At 43.0% G+C, this 22,972-nt stretch overlaps 1 protein-coding gene across 2 annotated transcripts; it reads right to left on the bottom strand.

Annotated features, from left to right (window-relative positions):
* Positions 1 to 11,283: 11,283 nt before the first annotated feature.
* LOC148111803 (beta-1,4-galactosyltransferase galt-1-like) lies at positions 11,284 to 22,378 on the bottom strand. Of its 2 annotated transcripts, none has more exons than XM_087879554.1 (2): positions 21,868 to 22,378; positions 11,284 to 15,095 (listed from the first exon to the last, which is right to left on the bottom strand). In XM_087879554.1, the coding sequence occupies exon 2, from the start codon at positions 15,046 to 15,048 to the stop codon at positions 13,690 to 13,692; it is 1,359 nt and encodes a 452-aa protein (XP_087735680.1). In that variant the 5' UTR covers positions 15,049 to 15,095; positions 21,868 to 22,378; the 3' UTR covers positions 11,284 to 13,689. The 2 variants fall into 2 exon arrangements, with proteins under 2 accessions (XP_087735680.1, XP_087735681.1); XM_087879555.1 differs by having other exon boundaries at positions 21,860 to 21,940.
* Between the last annotated feature and the right edge of the window lie 594 nt (positions 22,379 to 22,972).

Here is a 22,972-nt window from a genome sequence, read left to right as displayed (position 1 = left end):
GAAGCAACACCATTTTTAGACATGGAATTTCATCAGGAAACTCATCCTGGTGTCCGTTTTTGTATTTGGTTTCAAAAAAAAAATTTGGCTTCAAAAAACATTTTGGTTCCTGGGCAGGATTTTTCCTGACCGTGGAGTAAAGCCTTTTCTTCTCCTGGCACCAAAAAGGCTTGATTTTTAAAAAGTTGAAGCAACACCATTTTTAGACATGGAATTTCATCCTGAAACTCCTCCTGGTGTCCGTTTTTGCATTTGGTTTCAAAAAAAAAAATTTGGCTTCAAAAAACATTTTGGTTCCTGGGCAGGATTTTTCCTGACCGTGGAGTAAAGCCTTTTCTTCTCCTGGCACCAAAAAGGCTTGATTTTTAAAAAGTTGAAGCAACACCATTTTTAGACATGGAATTTCATCAGGAAACTCATCCTGGTGTCCGTTTTTGTATTTGGTTTCAAAAAAAAAATTTGGCTTCAAAAAACATTTTGGTTCCTGGGCAGGATTTTTCCTGACCGTGGAGTAAAGCCTTTTCTTCTCCTGGCACCAAAAAGGCTTGATTTTTAAAAAGTTGAAGCAACACCATTTTTAGACATGGAATTTCATCAGGAAACTCATCCTGGTGTCCGTTTTTGCATTTGGTTTCAAAAAAAAAATTTGGCTTCAAAAAACATTTTGGTTCCTGGGCAGGATTTTTCCTGACCGTGGAGTAAAGCCTTTTCTTCTCCTGGCACCAAAAAGGCTTGATTTTTAAAAAGTTGAAGCAACACCATTTTTAGACATGGACTTTCATCAGGAAACTCATCCTGGTGTCCGTTTTTGCATTTGGTTTCAAAAAAATAATTTGGCTTCAAAAAACATTTTGGTTCCTGGGCAGGATTTTTCCTGACCGTGGAGTAAAGCCTTTTCTTCTCCTGGCACCAAAAAGGCTTGATTTTTAAAAAGTTGAAGCAACACCATTTTTAGACATGGAATTTCATCCTGAAACTCATCCTGGTGTCCGTTTTTGCATTTGGTTTCAAAAAAAAAAAATTGGCTTCAAAAAACATTTTGGTTCCTGGGCAGGATTTTTCCTGACCGTGGAGTAAAGCCTTTTCTTCTCCTGGCACCAAAAAGGCTTGATTTTTAAAAAGTTGAAGCAACACCATTTTTAGACATGGAATTTCATCAGGAAACTCATCCTGGTGTCCGTTTTTGTATTTGGTTTCAAAAAAAAAATTGGCTTCAAAAAACATTTTGGTTCCTGGGCAGGATTTTTCCTGACCGTGGAGTAAAGCCTTTTCTTCTCCTGGCACCAAAAAGGCTTGATTTTTAAAAAGTTGAAGCAACACCATTTTTAGACATGGAATTTCATCAGGAAACTCATCCTGGTGTCCGTTTTTGTATTTGGTTTCAAAAAAAAAATTTGGCTTCAAAAAATATTTTGGTTCCTGGGCAGGATTTTTCCTGACCGTGGAGTAAAGCCTTTTCTTCTCCTGGCACCAAAAAGGCTTGATTTTTAAAAAGTTGAAGCAACACCATTTTTAGACATGGAATTTCATCCTGAAACTCATCCTGGTGTCCGTTTTTGCATTTGGTTTCAAAAAAAAAAATTTGGCTTCAAAAAACATTTTGGTTCCTGGGCAGGATTTTTCCTGACCGTGGAGTAAAGCCTTTTCTTCTCCTGGCACCAAAAAGGCTTGTTTTTTAAAAAGTTGAAGCAACACCATTTTTAGACATGGAATTTCATCCTGAAACTCATCCTGGTGTCCGTTTTTGTATTTGGTTTCAAAAAAAAATTTGGCTTCAAAAAACATTTTGGTTCCTGGGCAGGATTTTTCCTGACCGTGGAGTAAAGCCTTTTCTTCTCCTGGCACCAAAAAGGCTTGATTTTTAAAAAGTTGAAGCAACACCATTTTTAGACATGGAATTTCATCAGGAAACTCATCCTGGTGTCCGTTTTTGCATTTCGTTTCAAAAAAAAAATTTGCTTCAAAAAACATTTTGGTTCCTGGGCAGGATTTTTCCTGACCGTGGAGTAAAGCCTTTTCTTCTCCTGGCACCAAAAAGGCTTGATTTTTAAAAAGTTGAAGCAACACCATTTTTAGACATGGAATTTCATCAGGAAACTCATCCTGGTGTCCGTTTTTGTATTTGGTTTCAAAAAAAAAATTTGGCTTCAAAAAACATTTTGGTTCCTGGGCAGGATTTTTCCTGACCGTGGAGTAAAGCCTTTTCTTCTCCTGGCACCAAAAAGGCTTGATTTTTAAAAAGTTGAAGCAACACCATTTTTAGACATGGAATTTCATCCTGAAACTCCTCCTGGTGTCCGTTTTTACATTTGGTTTCAAAAAAAAAATTTGGCTTCAAAAAACATTTTGGTTCCTGGGCAGGATTTTTCCTGACCGTGGAGTAAAGCCTTTTCTTCTCCTGGCACCAAAAACGCTTGATTTTTAAAAAGTTGAAGCAACACCATTTTTAGACATGGAATTTCATCAGGAAACTCATCCTGGTGTCCGTTTTTGTATTTGGTTTCAAAAAAAAAAATTTGGCTTCAAAAAACATTTTGGTTCCTGGGCAGGATTTTTCCTGACCGTGGAGTAAAGCCTTTTCTTCTCCTGGCACCAAAAAGGCTTGATTTTTAAAAAGTTGAAGCAACACCATTTTTAGACATGGAATTTCATCAGGAAACTCATCCTGGTGTCCGTTTTTGCATTTGGTTTCAAAAAAAAAATTTGGCTTCAAAAAACATTTTGGTTCCTGGGCAGGATTTTTCCTGACCGTGGAGTAAAGCCTTTTCTTCTCCTGGCACCAAAAAGGCTTGATTTTTAAAAAGTTGAAGCAACACCATTTTTAGACATGGAATTTCATCCTGAAACTCATCCTGGTGTCCGTTTTTGCATTTGGTTTCAAAAAAAAAAATTGGCTTCAAAAAACATTTTGGTTCCTGGGCAGGATTTTTCCTGACCGTGGAGTAAAGCCTTTTCTTCTCCTGGCACCAAAAAGGCTTGATTTTTAAAAAGTTGAAGCAACACCATTTTTAGACATGGAATTTCATCAGGAAACTCATCCTGGTGTCCGTTTTTGTATTTGGTTTCAAAAAAAAAATTTGGCTTCAAAAAACATTTTGGTTCCTGGGCAGGATTTTTCCTGACCGTGGAGTAAAGCCTTTTCTTCTCCTGGCACCAAAAAGGCTTGATTTTTAAAAAGTTGAAGCAACACCATTTTTAGACATGGAATTTCATCAGGAAACTCATCCTGGTGTCCGTTTTTGCATTTGGTTTCAAAAAAAAAATTTGGCTTCAAAAAACATTTTGGTTCCTGGGCAGGATTTTTCCTGACCGTGGAGTAAAGCCTTTTCTTCTCCTGGCACCAAAAAGGCTTGTTTTTTAAAAAGTTGAAGCAACACCATTTTTAGACATGGAATTTCATCCTGAAACTCATCCTGGTGTCCGTTTTTGTATTTGGTTTCAAAAAAAAATTTGGCTTCAAAAAACATTTTGGTTCCTGGGCAGGATTTTTCCTGACCGTGGAGTAAAGCCTTTTCTTCTCCTGGCACCAAAAAGGCTTGATTTTTAAAAAGTTGAAGCAACACCATTTTTAGACATGGAATTTCATCCTGAAACTCATCCTGGTGTCCGTTTTTGTATTTGGTTTCAAAAAAAAATTTGGCTTCAAAAAACATTTTGGTTCCTGGGCAGGATTTTTCCTGACCGTGGAGTAAAGCCTTTTCTTCTCCTGGCACCAAAAAGGCTTGATTTTTAAAAAGTTGAAGCAACACCATTTTTAGACATGGAATTTCATCAGGAAACTCATCCTGGTGTCCGTTTTTGCATTTGGTTTCAAAAAAAAAAATTGGCTTCAAAAAACATTTTGGTTCCTGGGCAGGATTTTTCCTGACCGTGGAGTAAAGCCTTTTCTTCTCCTGGCACCAAAAAGGCTTGATTTTTAAAAAGTTGAAGCAACACCATTTTTAGACATGGAATTTCATCAGGAAACTCATCCTGGTGTCCGTTTTTGTATTTGGTTTCAAAAAAAAAATTTGGCTTCAAAAAACATTTTGGTTCCTGGGCAGGATTTTTCCTGACCATGGAGTAAAGCCTTTTCTTCTCCTGGCACCAAAAAGGCTTGATTTTTAAAAAGTTGAAGCAACACCATTTTTAGACATGGAATTTCATCAGGAAACTCATCCTGGTATCCGTTTTTGTATTTGGTTTCAAAAAAAAAATTTGGCTTCAAAAAACATTTTGGTTCCTGGGCAGGATTTTTCCTGACCGTGGAGTAAAGCCTTTTCTTCTCCTGGCACCAAAAAGGCTTGATTTTTAAAAAGTTGAAGCAACACCATTTTTAGACATGGAATTTCATCCTGAAACTCCTCCTGGTGTCCGTTTTTGCATTTGGTTTCAAAAAAAAAATTTGGCTTCAAAAAACATTTTGGTTCCTGGGCAGGATTTTTCCTGACCGTGGAGTAAAGCCTTTTCTTCTCCTGGCACCAAAAAGGCTTGATTTTTAAAAAGTTGAAGCAACACCATTTTTAGACATGGAATTTCATCAGGAAACTCATCCTGGTGTCCGTTTTTGCATTTGGTTTCAAAAAAAAAAATTGGCTTCAAAAAACATTTTGGTTCCTGGGCAGGATTTTTCCTGACCGTGGAGTAAAGCCTTTTCTTCTCCTGGCACCAAAAAGGCTTGATTTTTAAAAAGTTGAAGCAACACCATTTTTAGACATGGAATTTCATCAGGAAACTCATCCTGGTGTCCGTTTTTGTATTTGGTTTCAAAAAAAAAATTTGGCTTCAAAAAACATTTTGGTTCCTGGGCAGGATTTTTCCTGACCATGGAGTAAAGCCTTTTCTTCTCCTGGCACCAAAAAGGCTTGATTTTTAAAAAGTTGAAGCAACACCATTTTTAGACATGGAATTTCATCAGGAAACTCATCCTGGTATCCGTTTTTGTATTTGGTTTCAAAAAAAAAATTTGGCTTCAAAAAACATTTTGGTTCCTGGGCAGGATTTTTCCTGACCGTGGAGTAAAGCCTTTTCTTCTCCTGGCACCAAAAAGGCTTGATTTTTAAAAAGTTGAAGCAACACCATTTTTAGACATGGAATTTCATCCTGAAACTCCTCCTGGTGTCCGTTTTTGCATTTGGTTTCAAAAAAAAAATTTGGCTTCAAAAAACATTTTGGTTCCTGGGCAGGATTTTTCCTGACCGTGGAGTAAAGCCTTTTCTTCTCCTGGCACCAAAAACGCTTGATTTTTAAAAAGTTGAAGCAACGCCATTTTTAGACATGGAATTTCATCAGGAAACTCATCCTGGTGTCCGTTTTTGTATTTGGTTTCAAAAAAAAAATTTGGCTTCAAAAAACATTTTGGTTCCTGGGCAGGATTTTTCCTGACCGTGGAGTAAAGCCTTTTCTTCTCCTGGCACCAAAAAGGCTTGATTTTTAAAAAGTTGAAGCAACACCATTTTTAGACATGGAATTTCATCAGGAAACTCATCCTGGTGTCCGTTTTTGCATTTGGTTTCAAAAAAATAATTTGGCTTCAAAAAACATTTTGGTTCCTGGGCAGGATTTTTCCTGACCGTGGAGTAAAGCCTTTTCTTCTCCTGGCACCAAAAAGGCTTGATTTTTAAAAAGTTGAAGCAACACCATTTTTAGACATGGAATTTCATCCTGAAACTCATCCTGGTGTCCGTTTTTGCATTTGGTTTCAAAAAAAAAATTTGGCTTCAAAAAACATTTTGGTTCCTGGGCAGGATTTTTCCTGACCATGGAGTAAAGCCTTTTCTTCTCCTGGCACCAAAAAGGCTTGTTTTTTAAAAAGTTGAAGCAACACCATTTTTAGACATGGAATTTCATCAGGAAACTCATCCTGGTGTCCGTTTTTGCATTTGGGTTCAAAAAAAAAATTTGGCTTCAAAAAACATTTTGGTTCCTGGGCAGGATTTTTCCTGACCGTGGAGTAAAGCCTTTTCTTCTCCTGGCACCAAAAAGGCTTGATTTTTAAAAAGTTGAAGCAACACCATTTTTAGACATGGAATTTCATCAGGAAACTCATCCTGGTGTCCGTTTTTGTATTTGGTTTCAAAAAAAAAATTTGGCTTCAAAAAACATTTTGGTTCCTGGGCAGGATTTTTCCTGACCGTGGAGTAAAGCCTTTTCTTCTCCTGGCACCAAAAAGGCTTGATTTTTAAAAAGTTGAAGCAACACCATTTTTAGACATGGAATTTCATCCTGAAACTCATCCTGGTGTCCGTTTTTGCATTTGGTTTGAAAAAAAAAATTTGGCTTCAAAAAACATTTTGGTTCCTGGGCAGGATTTTTCCTGACCGTGGAGTAAAGCCTTTTCTTCTCCTGGCACCAAAAAGGCTTGATTTTTAAAAAGTTGAAGCAACACCATTTTTAGACATGGAATTTCATCAGGAAACTCATCCTGGTGTCCGTTTTTGCATTTGGTTTCAAAAAAAAAATTTGGCTTCAAAAAACATTTTGGTTCCTGGGCAGGATTTTTCCTGACCGTGGAGTAAAGCCTTTTCTTCTCCTGGCACCAAAAAGGCTTGATTTTTAAAAAGTTGAAGCAACACCATTTTTAGACATGGAATTTCATCAGGAAACTCATCCTGGTGTCCGTTTTTGCATTTGGTTTCAAAAAAAAAATTTGGCTTCAAAAAACATTTTGGTTCCTGGGCAGCATTTTTCCTGACCGCGGAGTAAAGCCTTTTCTTCTCCTGGCACCAAAAAGGCTTGATTTTTAAAAAGTTGAAGCAACACCATTTTTAGACATGGAATTTCATCAGGAAACTCATCCTGGTGTCCGTTTTTGCATTTGGTTTCAAAAAAAAAATTTGGCTTCAAAAAACATTTTGGTTCCTGGGCAGGATTTTTCCTGACCGTGGAGTAAAGCCTTTTCTTCTCCTGGCACCAAAAAGGCTCGATTTTTAAAAAGATGAAGGAACACCATTTTTAGACATGGAATTTCATCAGGAAACTCATCCTGGTGTCCGTTTTTGTATTTGGTTTCAAAAAAAAAATTTGGCTTCAAAAAACATTTTGGTTCCTGGGCAGGATTTTTCCTGACCGTGGAGTAAAGCCTTTTCTTCTCCTGGCACCAAAAAGGCTTGATTTTTAAAAAGTTGAAGCAACACCATTTTTAGACATGGAATTTCATCAGGAAACTCATCCTGGTGTCCGTTTTTGCATTTCGTTTCAAAAAAAAAATTTGGCTTCATAAAACATTTTGGTTCCTGGGCAGGATTTTTCCTGACCGTGGAGTAAAGCCTTTTCTTCTCCTGGCACCAAAAAGGCTCGATTTTTAAAAAGTTGAAGCAACACCATTTTTAGACATGGAATTTCATCAGGAAACTCATCCTGGTGTCCGTTTTTGCATTTGGTTTCAAAAAAAAAAATTTGGCTTCAAAAAACATTTTGGTTCCTGGGCAGGATTTTTCCTGACCGCGGAGTAAAGCCTTTTCTTCTCCTGGCACCAAAAAGGCTTGATTTTTAAAAAGTTGAAGCAACACCATTTTTAGACATGGAATTTCATCAGGAAACTCATCCTGGTGTCCATTTTTGTATTTGGTTTCAAAAAAAAAATTTGGCTTCAAAAAACATTTTGGTTCCTGGGCAGGATTTTTCCTGACCGTGGAGTAAAGCCTTTTCTTCTCCTGGCACCAAAAAGGCTTGATTTTTAAAAAGTTGAAGCAACACCATTTTTAGACATGGAATTTCATCAGGAAACTCATCCTGGTGTCCGTTTTTGTATTTGGTTTCAAAAAAAAAATTTGGCTTCAAAAAACATTTTGGTTCCTGGGCAGGATTTTTCCCGACCGTGGAGTAAAGCCTTTTCTTCTCCTGGCACCAAAAAGGCTTGATTTTTAAAAAGTTGAAGCAACACCATTTTTAGACATGGAATTTAATCCTGAAACTCATCCTGGTGTCCGTTTTTTCATTTGGTTTCAAAAAAAAAATTTGGCTTCAAAAAACGGACCCCAGGATGAGTTTTGGGATGAAATTCCATGTCTAAAAATGGTGTTGGTCCCACTTTTTAAAAATCGAGCCTTTTTGGTGCCTGGGGAAGAAAACGCGTGACTCCGCGGTCAGAAAAATGCTTCCCAGGAAAAAAATGTTTTTTGAAGCCCAATTTGTTTTTTAAAACCAAATGCAAAAACGGACCCCAGGATGAGTTTTGGGATGAAATTCCATGTCTAAAAATGGTGTTGCTCCCATTTTTTAAAAATCGAGCCTTTTTGGTGCCTGGGGAAGAAAACGCGTGACTCCGCGGTCAGAAAAATGCTGCCCAGGAAAAAAATGTTTTTTGAAGCCCAATTTGTTTTTTAAAACCAAATGCAAAAACGGACTCAAGGATGAGTTTTGGGATGAAATTCCATGTCTAAAAATGGTGTTGCTCCCACTTTTTAAAAATCGAGCCTTTTTGGTGCCAGGAGAAGAAAATGCTTTACTCCGCGGTCAGGAAAAATGCCGCCCAGGAACCAAAAATGTTTTTTGAAGCCAAAATTTGTCTCTTTAAACCAAATGCAAAAACGGACACCAGGATGAGTTTCACGATGAAATTCCATGTCTAAAAATGGTGTTGCTTCAAGTTTTTGAAAATCGAGCCTTTTTGGTGCCTGGGGAAGAAAACGCGTGACTCCGCGGTCAGAAAAATGCTTTCCAGGAAAAAAATGTTTTTTGAAGCCCAATTTGTTTTTTAAAACCAAATGCAAAAACGGACCCCAGGATGAGTTTTGGGATGAAATTCCATGTCTAAAAATGGTGTTGCTCCCATTTTTTAAAAATCGAGCCTTTTTGGTGCCTGGGGAAGAAAACGCGTGACTCCGCGGTCAGAAAAATGCTGCCCAGGAAAAAAATGTTTTTTGAAGCCCAATTTGTTTTTTAAAACCAAATGCAAAAACGGACCCAAGGATGAGTTTTGGGATGAAATTCCATGTCTAAAAATGGTGTTGCTCCCACTTTTTAAAAATCGAGCCTTTTTGGTGCCTGGGGAAGAAAACGCGCGACTCCACGTCAGAAAAATGCTGCCCAGGAAAAAAATGTTTTTTGAAGCCCAATTTTTTTTTTTAAACCAAATGCAAAAACGGACACCAGGAGGAGTTTCAGGATGAAATTCCATGTCTAAAAATGGTGTTGCTTCCACTTTTTGAAAATCGAGCCTTTTTGGTGCCAGGAGAAGAAAACGCTTTACACCGCGGTCAGGAAAAATGCTGCCCAGGAACCAAAATGTTTTTTGAAATACTTTTCTCCGTTATGAAAAACTGATTTGCAACAAAAGGGAATCATGTTTTTATATATATATATATATATATATATATATATATATATATATATATATATATATATATATAACAGAGGGTTGAGACTGATGGGATTGTTAGCAAGCTGCTCAAAGGATGTGACACCAGCATTCAAATGCAATGCAGCATTTTTTTGGGGAAAAAAATTTCAAGTTTTTAATTGCCCGGAATGAATTCCTATTTACATCAAAGATTGGACTAGTGCAATAAAATTAACCCCATTCATAAAAGTTTCTGGTCTGACTTGGTGATGAGGACGTTAATTAAAGTTAAATGACTAATGGCAGCAGCTCAAGCCAGACATCATTTTAAGTCACGAAAAGAGGTGCTTTTTAATGAAATCCTTTTGAAAGGACGCGATAGTAGTTTCCTGTGTTGCCCCCCACCCCCCAACCATGCAAAGACTAAGCAAATCTATGAAATTGTACGTGTGCTGAATTTTAAGTTAGTCAGAGTTCCAGAAACGAAGTTCAGGATTTGATTGTCAATTGCTTTCAGAACAAAAAAAAAAATTATTGATTTACTGGGTGAGAACTAGGAAGGGGAGGAAACCCCCCCCCCACACACTCTAAAAATATCCCTGTCTTAAAAAGGAGGTAGTACAAGTATAGCTCCTTTCCCAACAACCTCCGTCATTTTCGTTCGTCACCTTCCTGTGAAAAGTTTTCAGGACTGGAAATTGCTAGTTTTTTTTTTTTTTCTTTTTAAATGACATTGGAAAATGCGCTTGTTTTGGTGTGCCCAAGTAGACAACCCTCTCCATTGTTAACGAAAGAAAAAAAAGAACCAGTGTTGCAAAAGGAAAGCCTGCCACATTTTTTTTTTTTTTGACTTTGGTAGAACAATATTAAGTAAGCACTGTGGCTCACAGCCCGGAGAAAAATGTACAGTAAAGACTGAGTGACATGGTGCTTCGTTCAGCAATACAGGCAGCAGGGTGGTTTGAAAAATGTGAAATAAATGAGTAATAGAACAGTGTCTTCTTCTTTCTTCTTCTCCTCCTCTTCCTCCTCTTCCTCCTCCTCCTCCTCCTCCTCCCCCTCCTCCTCCTCCCCTCTTCTTCTCCTTCTCCTTCTCCTTCTTAGCATAATCCACGTTTAAATGGTAATTGTCCTATGAAAAGCATGAGGATTCTATAGCTTTTTTTTAAAAAAAACACGTTTTTTTATTGTGCATCGTTGACTGTGAATTAAGCAGGTGCATATTGGTACTATTGAGTCTCCCCCAGAAAAGCCCTCTTCATCCAAACCCCCCCCCCCATCTCTATCCAACGATGGGTAGGGCCAAAGCTCGATAAATGTGAAGATTTCCACTTTGGGAAAGGACCTTCCGAGCTGGCGTTCGATGAGATGGGCATCACAAGAGGGAAAGGACAAGTGGCGAGATCCACTGAGGAGGTACTATATGGCTACTACCGCATGTGTGAAAAGAGTACTTTCACACACATACACCCATCTCTGTTGAAGCTCCTTCAACCGGAGACGTCGTCTTGGCAGCCCGGGTAAAGCGAAACGGGTTGAGGTCGAAGTTGCCTTCGGTTGAAGGAATGGAGATGGGCGCGCATGTGTGGACATGTCTGTGCTCCAAGGGAGGTTATTTTATTTTTATTTTTATTTTTGCCTTTGAAACCTGACCTACCCTGTCCAGCCTGGGACAAGTCGCTCTTTTGGGACTGACCGCCGTTTAGCCACTTTTGGGGGGAAAAAACGGTCCCCGTCCGTCGATTTCCACAACGACAATTTGTCAATTTCCTCAGTGAGACCTAGTTGCACTATTTTAATTTAATTCCGGATAAAACTACGGACGTTTTTTCACCCTCCTGGGGAAGTCTTTTTTTAAATTTTTCTTTTGTTTTTTTTCTTCTTCTTCTGGCAAAGTATTTTGTTACCTCAGCCTTCTTATCGGATTGCTGCATTTTTCAGCTTGTTACATTGATAATAACTGTTTCACTAAATAAAGCAAAAACTTTAATGTAAAAATAAATAAATAAATGGCTCGGGTGTTTGTTTCTTTTCTCCTCCTTTGTTCCGATAGAATAGAATTCTTTATTGGTCAAGGGTGATTGGACACGCAAGGAATTTGTCTTGTTGCATATGCTCTCAGTGTACATAAAAGAAAAGACACATTCGTCAAGAATCATAAGGTAGAACACTTAAGGATAGTCATAGGGAACAAATTGTTCTGATCTGGGAAGGTAAAGAGAATTGTTGATCAATGGTAAAGCTATACAGTACAGGCACAGGGCCAGGTCCCATCAAGGGCCCCTGTGTGCCAGGGAAACATCACCATGCCTTCCCCTTGCCTTGCCTTGGCCACCAGGTAGCCTGGCTCCTGCCTGGCATTTACCACCTGGTGACCAGGGAAAGAAAAGGGTGACGTAATGCCCCACTCCAATGAGGTCGTCTTTCTTGGGCATTACGTCATCTTTTAGTCCTGGCTAAATCCAAGGGTTCTAGGGTTTTTGGTTGACTCCGTGCCAGCCAGGGACCAGGGGGGGAAAAGGTGGCGACGTAATGCCATATTCCAATGATGTCATCTTCTGTTGGACATTACGTCGTCTCTTTTTTTTTCTAGGGAAACCCTAAGTTTCTGGCCCATTCGCTTGGCTCTGTGCCAAGAAAAAAAAGGATGGTGTCATGCCACATTCCAATGATGGGGGCTTTGTTGTGCGTTACGTCGTCTCTTAAACAGCCTGATGTTTTTTGAGAGCCCAGAGAGTCAATCGCCCCCTTCCGCAAGACCACCCACATCTCAATTATTCAGGCCAGGCTGGCACCCTGGTGCATGTTCTTAGTTTGTGGTTTAGGGCAGAGTTTTTACACTTACTTTGACACACTTAACCTGGCGTTCCAAAACAGCAACAGAGTCCAGGTGATTATGGATCGGCTTACTTCGTCCTGTAGGTGATTGCTTAGGACCAGACACTGGGATCCTTCTCTGGGTGTCTCCGAGCCCAGCTACCCATCTTATCTACCCCTGTGCCTCATTGGGTCCCTTAGGTCCCCCCAAGACTCATATCCCCCCTCCCCAATTCAGAATAACAGAGTAACAGAGGCAGAAGGGACCTTGGAGGTCTTCTAGTCCAGCTCCCTGCTCAAGCAGGAGACCCTAAACCATTCCAGACATACAATCCCTTCTTCCAATCTCTTCTTCACAACCTCCAGTGATGGAGCACCCATAACTTCTGAAGGCAAGCTGATCCATTAGTTGACTGCTCTCACCGTTAAGTTGGTTCTCTTGTTCTCTTAGTTCTAGGTTGGTTCTATCATTCTCCTAGTTCTAGATTGTCCCACCAAATCCAAAATAAAAACCTCTCCCATCAGTGAAGAGATCCAGCAAAGAATCATCGCCAGAGAGAAATCATCCAGATGCCCCAAGCTCTATGGCCTCCCCTAGATACACAAAGAAGGAACACCACTCAGACCCATAGTCAGCTCCATAGGCTCACCTCTACAGAATCTTGCCAAATTTCTTGCCAAATAACTTCAGCCCTACGCAGAATCCATCACTTCACATATACAAAACTCATTCCACTTCATAGAAACAATAAAGAAACAAAACCTACAACTCAGCGACCGACTCGTGAGCTTCGATGTCATATCCCTCTTCACCCAAGTATCTATTAAAGAAGCCTTGACAGCTATCCAAAACAAATACAACACCCCTAAGCACATCCTAGATCTGACCAACCACTGCCTAACCAACACATACTTCATCTACAATGGACAAAGATACAAACAGATAGAAGGAGCACCTATATGATCACCTCTCTCACCCGTCATCGCAAACCTATACATGAAACACTTTGAAATCAACGTTTTAGATAAATCTGAACACAAACCCAAACTCTGTCTTACATATGTAGATGAGACTTTCGTAATTTGGCCACACGGAAAGGAAAAACTGGCCAACTTCCTCACACATCTCAACAGCCTACACCCCAACATACAATTTACTATAGAAATAGAAGCTAACAACCAACTCTCCTTTCTGGAGGTCCTAATCTACAAAAAACCCAACGGCTCCCTAGGACGCACCATCTACCAGAAAAACACACACACCAATTGCTACTTAAATGCAAGGTCAATAGGGAAAGCCGGATTCACTTAATAACCGGGTTGCTAATTTAACAACTGTTTCTGTGCATAGTTGTCTGTGTGTATGTTGGAGAGAGACTGGCCTAGCTGGGGGCAGAGTCAAGCAGGGAATTAGTCTGGAATCCCTATACAGACACAAGCAGGTGAACTCTCCCATTGAACCTTATCTAGCCTTACCCTGGGTAAGACTGAGATGATTCCTATCCACTTTTCATGTGTGAATCTACTTGTTCACACTTGACAATATAGATGTGAATGTACACACACACACAACCATGCACAGACACACACTGATGCAATTTACTAAGGCTTCAACTTTTTTGCTTTTGTGCTGGGTCACCGGCTCCTAAAATCTCGGATTTAAATAAGACATCGTTCACTCTGGGGATCAAAGTTTTGTTGTATCTCCAGAAGACTGGGTCTCGAATCAAAGCGCTATCGGGCAAGTTCCTGCGTATGGGGCTCCTGCAGTGGAGGTTAAAGGCGAGATCATTGGGGACTTCAAGGGAGCCTCCATATAGCTTGAGAACAGAATGGACCGAGGTCTGAATGACTTTGGTTGGATCCAGAATCATTTTCATGGCATTGAAGCTGCGAACGTCTTTAGGTTCCTTGTGGATGTGTTCAAAGACGTTAAACCCCGGCACCGTTGTCCAGGATGAAAAGTTGAAAGGAGTCTCGGAGAACACGGTGTGACGGAAATTCTGGTTTTCGAAACGGAAAATCCCAACTCCTGGATGTTCCTTTTCCAATCTTTCCATTAGGGACTTCCAGTCTGCATCCTTCAAGGGAAGAATAACTTCATCGGGGTCAATCAGCAAGACATATTTGCTTTTAAACATGTTGTAGTAAACACAGTCGTTCAAGGCTGCGATTTGCCCATAGTAGCCCAAATCTTTCCCTTCCATGGAGTAATGCCAGCGGGTCGAAATGTTCAGGTACAAATCGATGGGCCAAGGAATAATTTCCACGATGCCTTGGGAGATGTAATAGTCGAGAACTTTGTCCATGAGGGGGCTGCAACTGTTCTTGTATATCATCACTCTTTGGGCCCCCAGAAGCCTGTACAACTCCAGGGACTGTACGAACTGCAAGACGTTGTTGTATTTCCCAAACATGGTAGACATGCAGATCGTGAAGTCCACAGAGGGCTCCTCTGGATAGAGGTTTCGGATGGGAAATAGGGGCAGGTGGGTCAATTCCAGGTTGGGATTCCCGGGGTGGACAGAAATGAAGTGAGCTTCGCAGTCTTCCGGCTGAAGACAAAGCAGATCTGCGGTGCCGTATGGGAAACCGAAGCGGTCTTTGTGGACATCGATTTCTCCTTGTACGACCTCAATCATCTGGCTGTTCTCGCAGCAAAAGATGCAGTAAATCTTGCTGACTTTTTGATGGTGGATAATGCTCAGGACCCGGACGAGATTTTCCTGTCGCTTGTCAAAATAAGGGGTGATGATAAAACTGTGTTTATCCTGGAGTGGGGTGATTGCACCGTTGGCGAGCCGGCCTTTGCAAAAACTGCCAGGCCATTTCCCTTCCTTGACATTTTCGTTCAACGGATCCCAGCTTTGGCTCTTCTTCCAATAATACGACACAAGGAACAACGTAAAGACGAAAAGGAAGCTGCAAATTCGAGGGGGCGAGCTGTTTTTTCTGCCGCAGATGGACATTCCGAAAGCTCCTGCAGTTGATTGTTCAGTATTTCATTTCAATTGATCTAATGAGAAGAAAAGAAGGAAGGGGTGGGGGGGGAGAAAGGAAGAGAAAAGAGTGAGATGCCACCATGTTACTGCTTGTTTTGCAAGACAATCTTTTTGCAAGAGTGAGATGCCCAGGAGTGGGCTGCTGGGGGTCTTGGATGCAGGTAAGTGCAGGCTGCGTGCGGAGGATTGGGGAGGGCAAAAAATGGGCATACCAGAAGTTTGGGAAGGCTGGAAACGGGCCCGTTTCCGGCATCTAAAGAGCCTCCAGAGCCTGGGGAAGCTGTTTTGGCCCTCCCGGAGGCACAAGAAAAGCCGCTGGAACCCGGGGAGGGCAAAAACGCCCCAACACCACCATGGTGCGGGAAGTCGACCAGGCCACGCCCACCATGGCCACGCCCACCCAGTACCCAGGCAGAGAACCCCTTGCTAAAATTTTTGAAGCCCACCCCTGGAGATGCCACCATGTTACTGTTCGTTTTGCAAGAAGATCTCCTGATCTTTCGGGAAAAGGTTTTCAGTTCTTCTTCCTGGTTTGACCATCTAGATAGGAAACTAGGATTACATCAGGGCGTGGAGTCATCTCCCACTAAAAATAAAGAGGAAGGGGGGAAAAGGTGACGGAGAAAGGAAATAAGAATGAGGGGTGGAAAGGATGATGGAGCATTCTCTGCTAGTGTCCTCATGAAGATCCTCAGCCAGTTGTGATTGTCCTCCATCAGAAGAGCAACAGCAAGAGTTTTTGTAGGAGGTGAATTCTAGCAAAGGGGGGACATGGAAAAGCTAGCAGAGAGCTAACTTTCTTGGGAAAGGGAGATCAGGGATTAGAACGGCTTGGGGAAGGGAAAGGGGAAGGAAAGGAAAGGAAAGGAAAGGAAAGGAAAGGAAAGGAAAGGAAAGGAAAGGAAAGGAAAGAAAGGAAAGGACAGATGAAAGGAGAAGGGAAGGGAAGATGAAAGGGGAAGGAAAGGAGAGGAGGACAGGAAAGGAAGGACAGATGAAAGGGGAAGGAAAGGGAAGGAAAGAAGAGAGGAAGAAGAGAAGGGAAGGAGAAGGGGAAGGGGAAGGAAAGGAAATTAATGGATGAGGAAGGGAAAGTAAAGGAAAAACGGATAGGAAAGGAAAGCTAGGGAGGGAAGGGAAGGGAGAAGGGAAGGAAAGAGGGAAGGAAAGGAGAGGAGAGGGGAGGAGAGGAAAGTTGAGGGCTACTCTATTATTAGCAGTAGCTAATTCACCAGTTTAATCTGTATAATGGATAAATTTGACAAAGGAAGGCCACTTAAACACTTACTTAAACAGAATAACAGATGGCAGGGACCTTGGAGGTCTTCTAGTCCAACCCTCTTCTTAGGCAGGAGACCCTACACCACTTCAGACAAATGGTTGTCCAACATCTTCTTAAAAACTTCCAGTGTTGGAGCATTCACAACTTCTGGAGGCAAGTTGTTCCACTGATTAATTGTTCCAACTGTCAGGAAATTTCTCCTTAGTTCTAAGTGGCTTCTCTCCTTGAATAGTTTCCACCCATTTCTTCTTGTCCTGCCCTCAGGTGCTTTGGAGAACAGCTTGACTCCCTTTTTTTTGCGGCAGCCCTTGAGATATTGGAACCCTGCTATCCTGTCTCCCCTAGTCCTTCTTTTCATCAACTAGACATACCCAGTTCCTGCAACCGTTCTTCGTATGTTTTAGCCTCCAGTCCCCTAATCATCTTTGTTGCTCTTCTCTGCACTCTTTCCAGAGTCTCAGCATCTTTTTTACATCTTGGCGATCAAAACAGGATCCAGGATTCCAAGTGTGGCCTTAACAAGTCCTTATAAAGTGGTATTAACACTTCATGTTGATTCTATCCTTCTGTTTATGCAGCCTAGAACCGGTATTGGCTTTTTTGGCAGCTGCTGCACACGGCTGGCTCATATATAAGACTCATATTAGACTAGAGATTGTTCCAAAGTACATTTCCTTACCTTTTCTCGCTTCCTTACGCCCAAAGAAAAGAGCCATATCAACCTATCCCAAAGGCCAATAGTACCTTTTTTTGGAGTAACCGCGTCTCACTTCATCCAACACAACAGGTGCTTAATTGTGTCCCAAATGCGGCCACGCCAACAAAAACAAGCTGAACGTTAAAACCAGCTCTTTCTCTATGCTGGTGCACGAATGAATTGATCTGCTGTTATAGGATAACAGAGAACAACGGAATTGGAAGGGGCCTTGGAGGTCTTGTAGTCTAACCCCCTGCTCAAGCAGGAAAGCCTATTTTATTATTTATTTATTTATTAAATGTATTTATATGCTGCCATTCTCCCAAAGGACTCAGGGCGGCGAACACAAGTTAAGAAATAATACAATAAAATCATAATTTAATCCAAATAATTAATTAGTAGTAAATAATAAAGCTCGGAATCAGTCTCAGCCTATTTGTTTGAAAAGCCAAGTCTTCAAGTCCCGTCGGAAGGAGCGGAGATCAGGAGCCGTCCGGAGCTCGGTAGGCAATTCATTCCAGAGGGTGGGAGCACCCACAGAGAACGCCCTACCCCTGGGCACAGCAAGGCGACATTGGCTCGCCGTCGAAACCCTGAGGAGAGCGGCCCTATGTGAGCGAACAGGACGGTGAGAGGCAGGCAGGAGAAGGTCATGCAAATATCCCGGACCTAAGTCATGAAGGGCCTTATAGGTGAGGACTAGCACCTTGAAGCGGACCCGGAGAACCACTGGTAACCAGTGCAGCTCATGAAGGAGGGGTGTTATATGGGAGTAACGAGGGGCTCCCGTAACAACCCGTGCAGCTGCATTCTGGATCAGCTGGAGTCTCCGGGTGCATCTCAGGGGCAGGCCCATGTAGAGGAAATTGCAGTAATCCAAGCGGGAAGTAACCAGGGTATGAGTGACTGTGCGAAGGTCATCTCGGTCCAGGAAAGGGCGCAACTGGCGCACCAAGCGAACCTGTGCGAAGGCCCCCCTGGTCACGGCCATTAGATGGTCTTCTAGGGATAGCCGAGCATCCAGGAGGACACCCAAGTTGCGAGCCCTATCAACGGGTGCAAGTTTTTCCCCATCTATCAAAAGTGATGGAGCCTCTGAAACCCGAGATGCCGGCATCCACAGCCACTCAGTCTTAGAGGGATTGAGTTTGAGTCTGTTTCTGCCCATCCAGGCCCATACCTCCTCCAGGCAACGGGACATCACGGAAAGGGCATCTCTGGGGTGGTCTGGGGTGGAGATGTATAATTGGGTATCATCAGCATATTGATGATATCTCACCCCAAAGCCACGAATGAACTCACCCAGTGGCTTCATATAGATGTTAAAGAGCAGGGGGGAGAGAACCGACCCCTGAGGCACACCCCACAATTAAGGGGCCTCAGGGTGGATCTCTGCCCTCCTACCCGTGCAAACTGAAAGCGACCCGAGAGGTAGGAGGAAAACCACCGTAAAACAGTGCCTCCCACCCCTAACCCCACAAGTCGCTGCAGTAGGATACCATGGTCGATGGTATCAAAAGCCGCTGAGAGGTCAAGTAGGACCAGGATGGAGGAACAACCCCCATCCCGAGCCTGCCAGAGATCATTCACCAGAGCGACCAATGCCGTTTCTGTGCTGTGACCGTGTCGGAAGCCTGATTCGTACGGGTCAAGGTATTCCGTTTCCTCCAGGAATTGTGGGAGCTGTTGAGCCACTACAGTCTCAACAACCTTTGCGATGAAGCGAAGGTTGGAGACGGGACGATAGTTATTAAGTGAGTCTGGATCCAGGGAAGGCTTCTTGAGGAGAGGTCGAACCACCGCCTCCTTAAGAGAGGTGGGGAAGTTCCCCTCTCTCAACGAAGCGTTGACAATTGCCTGGATCCAGTCTCTAGTCACCTCTCTGGCAGCCGAAACCAACCAGGAGGGACAAGGGTCCAATAAGCAAGTGGAGGAACTAAGTTTGCCCACAATCCTGTCCACTTCCTTGACAGAAACAGGGTCAAACTCAATCCAGATATTATTCTCAAGACCCACCCTAGTCTCCTGATTGGATTCTGCCCAGTCAGAGTCCAATCCGATCCGGATCTGAGCGATTTTATCATGCAGAAACTGTACAAAATCCTCAGCTCTGCCCTGCAAAGGGTCTTCCCTCGCTCCCTGATTGAGGGGGGAGCGGGTCACACGAAACAGGGCCACTGGGCGGTTTTCTGCAGATGCAATGAGGGCGGCGAAGTAGTGATGTTTCGCCGCTTCCATCGCCACTAGATAAGACCTAATATGGGTTCTTAACTGTGTTCGGTCAGATTCAGATCGGGAGGACCTCCAACTCTCCTCTAAGCGTCTTTTCCGACGTTTCATTTCCTGGAGCTCCATGGAAAACCAAGGAGCAATCCGGGATCTGTGTCGGGTTAGAGGCCGCAAAGGTGCGATTCTGTCCAAGGCATCGGTAGCCACCCGTTCCCAGGATGCCACCAGAGCCTCAGCTGAATCGCAGGATTGAGAGGTGGGGAATGTCCCATGCTCCTTTAAGAACCTTTCTGGGTCCATCAGGCGCCTAGGGCGGAACCATTTTATGGGTCCCGTCTCCCAGCGGCAGGGGTTGGCAGATTGAAAGTCTAGTCTAAGGAGGGAATGGTCAGTCCATGACAGGGGAGTGATGGAAAGTTCCCCCTTACTATGACCATTTATCCACTGCCCAGAGAGAAAAACCAGATCGATTGTGTGTCCTCCCCTATGAGTTGGGCCCTGAATAACCTGAGTCAGGTCCATGGCTGCCATGGAGGCCATGAACTCCCGGACTGTCTCAGATGACTCACCAACTGAAGGCAGATTAAAATCTCCCACAACTAAAAGGCTGGGGAGTTCAAGTGCCACCTCAGACAAGACATCGAGCAGTGCGGGCAGGGCTGTGGCAACATAGCTGGGAGATAGGTATGTGACCAACAAGCCCGACTGAACTCCAGGGTCCCACTTCAATAGAAGAGACTCACACCCGCCTATCTGAGGGATAGTGACCTCCCTAGGACTCAGACTTTCTCTAACAACTACTGCCACCCCCCCGCCCCTTCCCTGGTGTCGCGGCTGGTGCAGGACACGAAAGCCTGAGGGGCATAAATCAGAGAGAGGGATTCCCCCCTCTTGCCCCAACCAGGCCTCCGTGATACAGGCCAGGTCTGCACCCTCCTCATCAATAAGATCTCGTATGAGGAGAGCTTTATTCATCACGGACCTGGCATTCACATATATCAGACGGAAACCAGGGTCCCTCGCTCTCATATTCCCAGGAAAGCAGGGTGAGCAGGAGGTATGGGAGCAAGTTACCATCCGAATGCATCTGGTGTGATGCTCCCCACTCCTACTTCGATTTCTTCTGCCCCTTCCCACCATCACAGGTATAGCTTGTCCCACCCTCCTCCGAGCATCTCCTACGACTCCCAACCTCCCCAACCCGCTGGGACTGTCAAAACGGCATGGCTGCTGATCCTTAAGAGACCCCCCAGTCTCATTTTTATTATTAAAAACCACCCTCCTCCTGGATCCCCTTAAAATTGGATCTAAAAATCTACTTTAAAAACCCCAGAGTTTCCGTTTTTCAGCGTACCACCTCTCGGGGTTCCAAAACCCGTCGTCAAGGGCGGCCCTCAATAGTTGAGAGGGCCAAACCTGCAAGAGGGGGGAGTCTCGCAGTGCAAGGAGCTCCGCAGTTGAATACATTAAAGAATAGCAATGAGCTGAGAGTGATGAAGGATCATTTTCTATTAAAGGGTGTTAGAGATGGTAAAAACAGGTGGATTAAATAAGGGAGGAAAAGATGTTCAAGAGAAGACAATATGCTAAAGACATCAGAACATCGGGACATCATCGTTCTGTCATGACAATGGGAAGTCTTGTGATTATAATAAGTCTATTCAATGGTGGGGAAAAAAGTCTCAAATGCTGCCCTTTCAAGGTGACCCAAACCAGAGTCATAAGGTCAAGTGAGAGATGGCCGTCCCACCATAGTCCAAGACTCTCGGTGTCTGTGCCTCCTCCCGTTCTCACACCAGTGATAGCCGAGGCTTAGTTCAGAAAAAAGCAAGGTGTAGTCATAGGATGGAATAAATGATAGAATAATCGAATAATCCGGGTAACCCAGGGAGGACAAGATGGTCAAATAATGGTCAAATAAGGCTGCAGATCAATCAGAAGTTGTAAATTTATGCTGAGTGGCCCTATTAGGCCTAAGCCTAATAAGGGGGGGGGGGAACAGTTAAGGGGGAGACCAATTGTCATCCCCCAACTGACAATTCTCAGTTGCTTCCCCATAAGCTTGATCTTCAAGCCATTCAGCCCATTAAGCCCCTTCCATGCTTCAGAAAAAAAAGGGGGGGAAGTGTCCAGATCCCTCAAAAACTGAGGGATCCTAATTTTCAGACAAACGGCTGTCCCATTTCTTCTTGAAAACTTCCAGTGATGGAGCACCCACAATTTCTGGAGGCAAGCTGTTTCCCCTGATGAATTCTTCTCAACTGTCTGGAAATTTCTCCTTAATTCTAGATCGGTCCTCTCCTTAATGACTTTCATCAGCTCTGTTTAGATCTCCTGTTTCCAAGTTGTATTTAAGGCACCTCCCAACAGGCAGGACTTTTACTAGCAATAAGCAAGGCACGCTGCTTGTCTTCCTGCCACCAACCTCTCTTTTAAGTTAAGACAGTGGAAGAGCCAGCCGCAACACTCTCATCGTGGTTCCCTACAAGAGTTGGAAGACACCTTGGCCAGGTCTTCTCCAGATCGCTCAGCCCCACCACCCCAGATACACAGCAAGCTGGCAAACCCACCTACTCACATCGCTCCAAGAAACTGGCAGCCTTTTCATCTTCTGTGGCTCGGCGTGTGTCTCTCTCGATCAGCCTCTCTCGCCATAGGAAGGAGTGAATCAGCTCCCTCTTCAGCTTCTGAGGTTCTTTCCTAATCGTCTTATTCAGTGGTGGAGGAGGAGCAAAAATTTGAATTCACCTGGGCTCTGAGCAAAGGGAAACAGGACTTCCGAGCCCCTCTGGTTAGGTTATCCCTTTGCTCTAGCTAGCTAGCTGGTGGGAGGGGAATGATCCCTGTTCGGGTAGATGAAGGGGAGGTGTAGGCTGGCTTATTTTAGATATAAGATTAGATAATTTAGAACTAGGAGAACGAGAGAACCAACCCAGAACTAAGAGAACGAGAGAACCAACCTAGAACTAAGGGAACTAGAGAACCAACCTAGAACCAAGAGAACAAGAACCAACCTAGAACTAAGAGAACAAGAGAAGCAACCTAGAATTAAGAGAACAAGAGAACAAGAGTTCCCGGGTTCTCTAATTCCCTTAGTTCTAAGTTGGTTCATCTAGTTCTCTTAGTTCTGGGTTGGTTCTCTAGTTCCCTTAGTTCTGGGTTGGTTCTCTAGTTCCCTTAGTTCTAGGTTGGTTCTCTAGTTCTCTTAGTTCTGGGTTGGTTCTCTAGTTCTCTTAGATCTGGATTGGTTCTCTAGTTCTCTTAGTTCTAGGTTGGTTCTCTTGTTCTTTTAGTTCTAGGTTGGTTCTCTAGTTCTAGATTGGTTCTTTCATTTTAGTTCTAGGTTGGGTCTCTTGTTCTCTTAGTTCTAAATTGGTTCTCTCATTCTCTTAGCTCTAGGTTGGTTGTCTAGTTCCCTTAGTTCTAGGTTGGTTCTCTAGTTCCCTTAGTTCTAGGTTGGTTCTCTTGTTCTTTTAGTTCTAGGTTGGTTCTCTTAGTTCTAGGTTGGGTCTCTCGTTCTCTTAGTTCTAAATTGGTTCTCTCATTCTCTTAGCTCTAGGTTGGTTCTCTAGTTCCCTTAGTTTTAGGTTGGTTCCTTAGTTCCCTTAGTTCTAGGTTGGTTCTCTAGTTCCCTTAGTTCTAGGTTGGTTCTCTCGTTCTCTTAGCTCTAGGTTGGTTCTCTT

The sequence above is a fragment of the Pantherophis guttatus genome, chromosome 16 (genome assembly GCF_059756535.1).
Source record: "Pantherophis guttatus breed Tessera chromosome 16, ASM5975653v1, whole genome shotgun sequence".
NCBI lineage: Eukaryota > Metazoa > Chordata > Lepidosauria > Squamata > Colubridae > Pantherophis > Pantherophis guttatus.
Note: the sequence above shows the minus strand (reverse complement) of the source record. Positions and strands in the feature narration are given on the sequence as shown.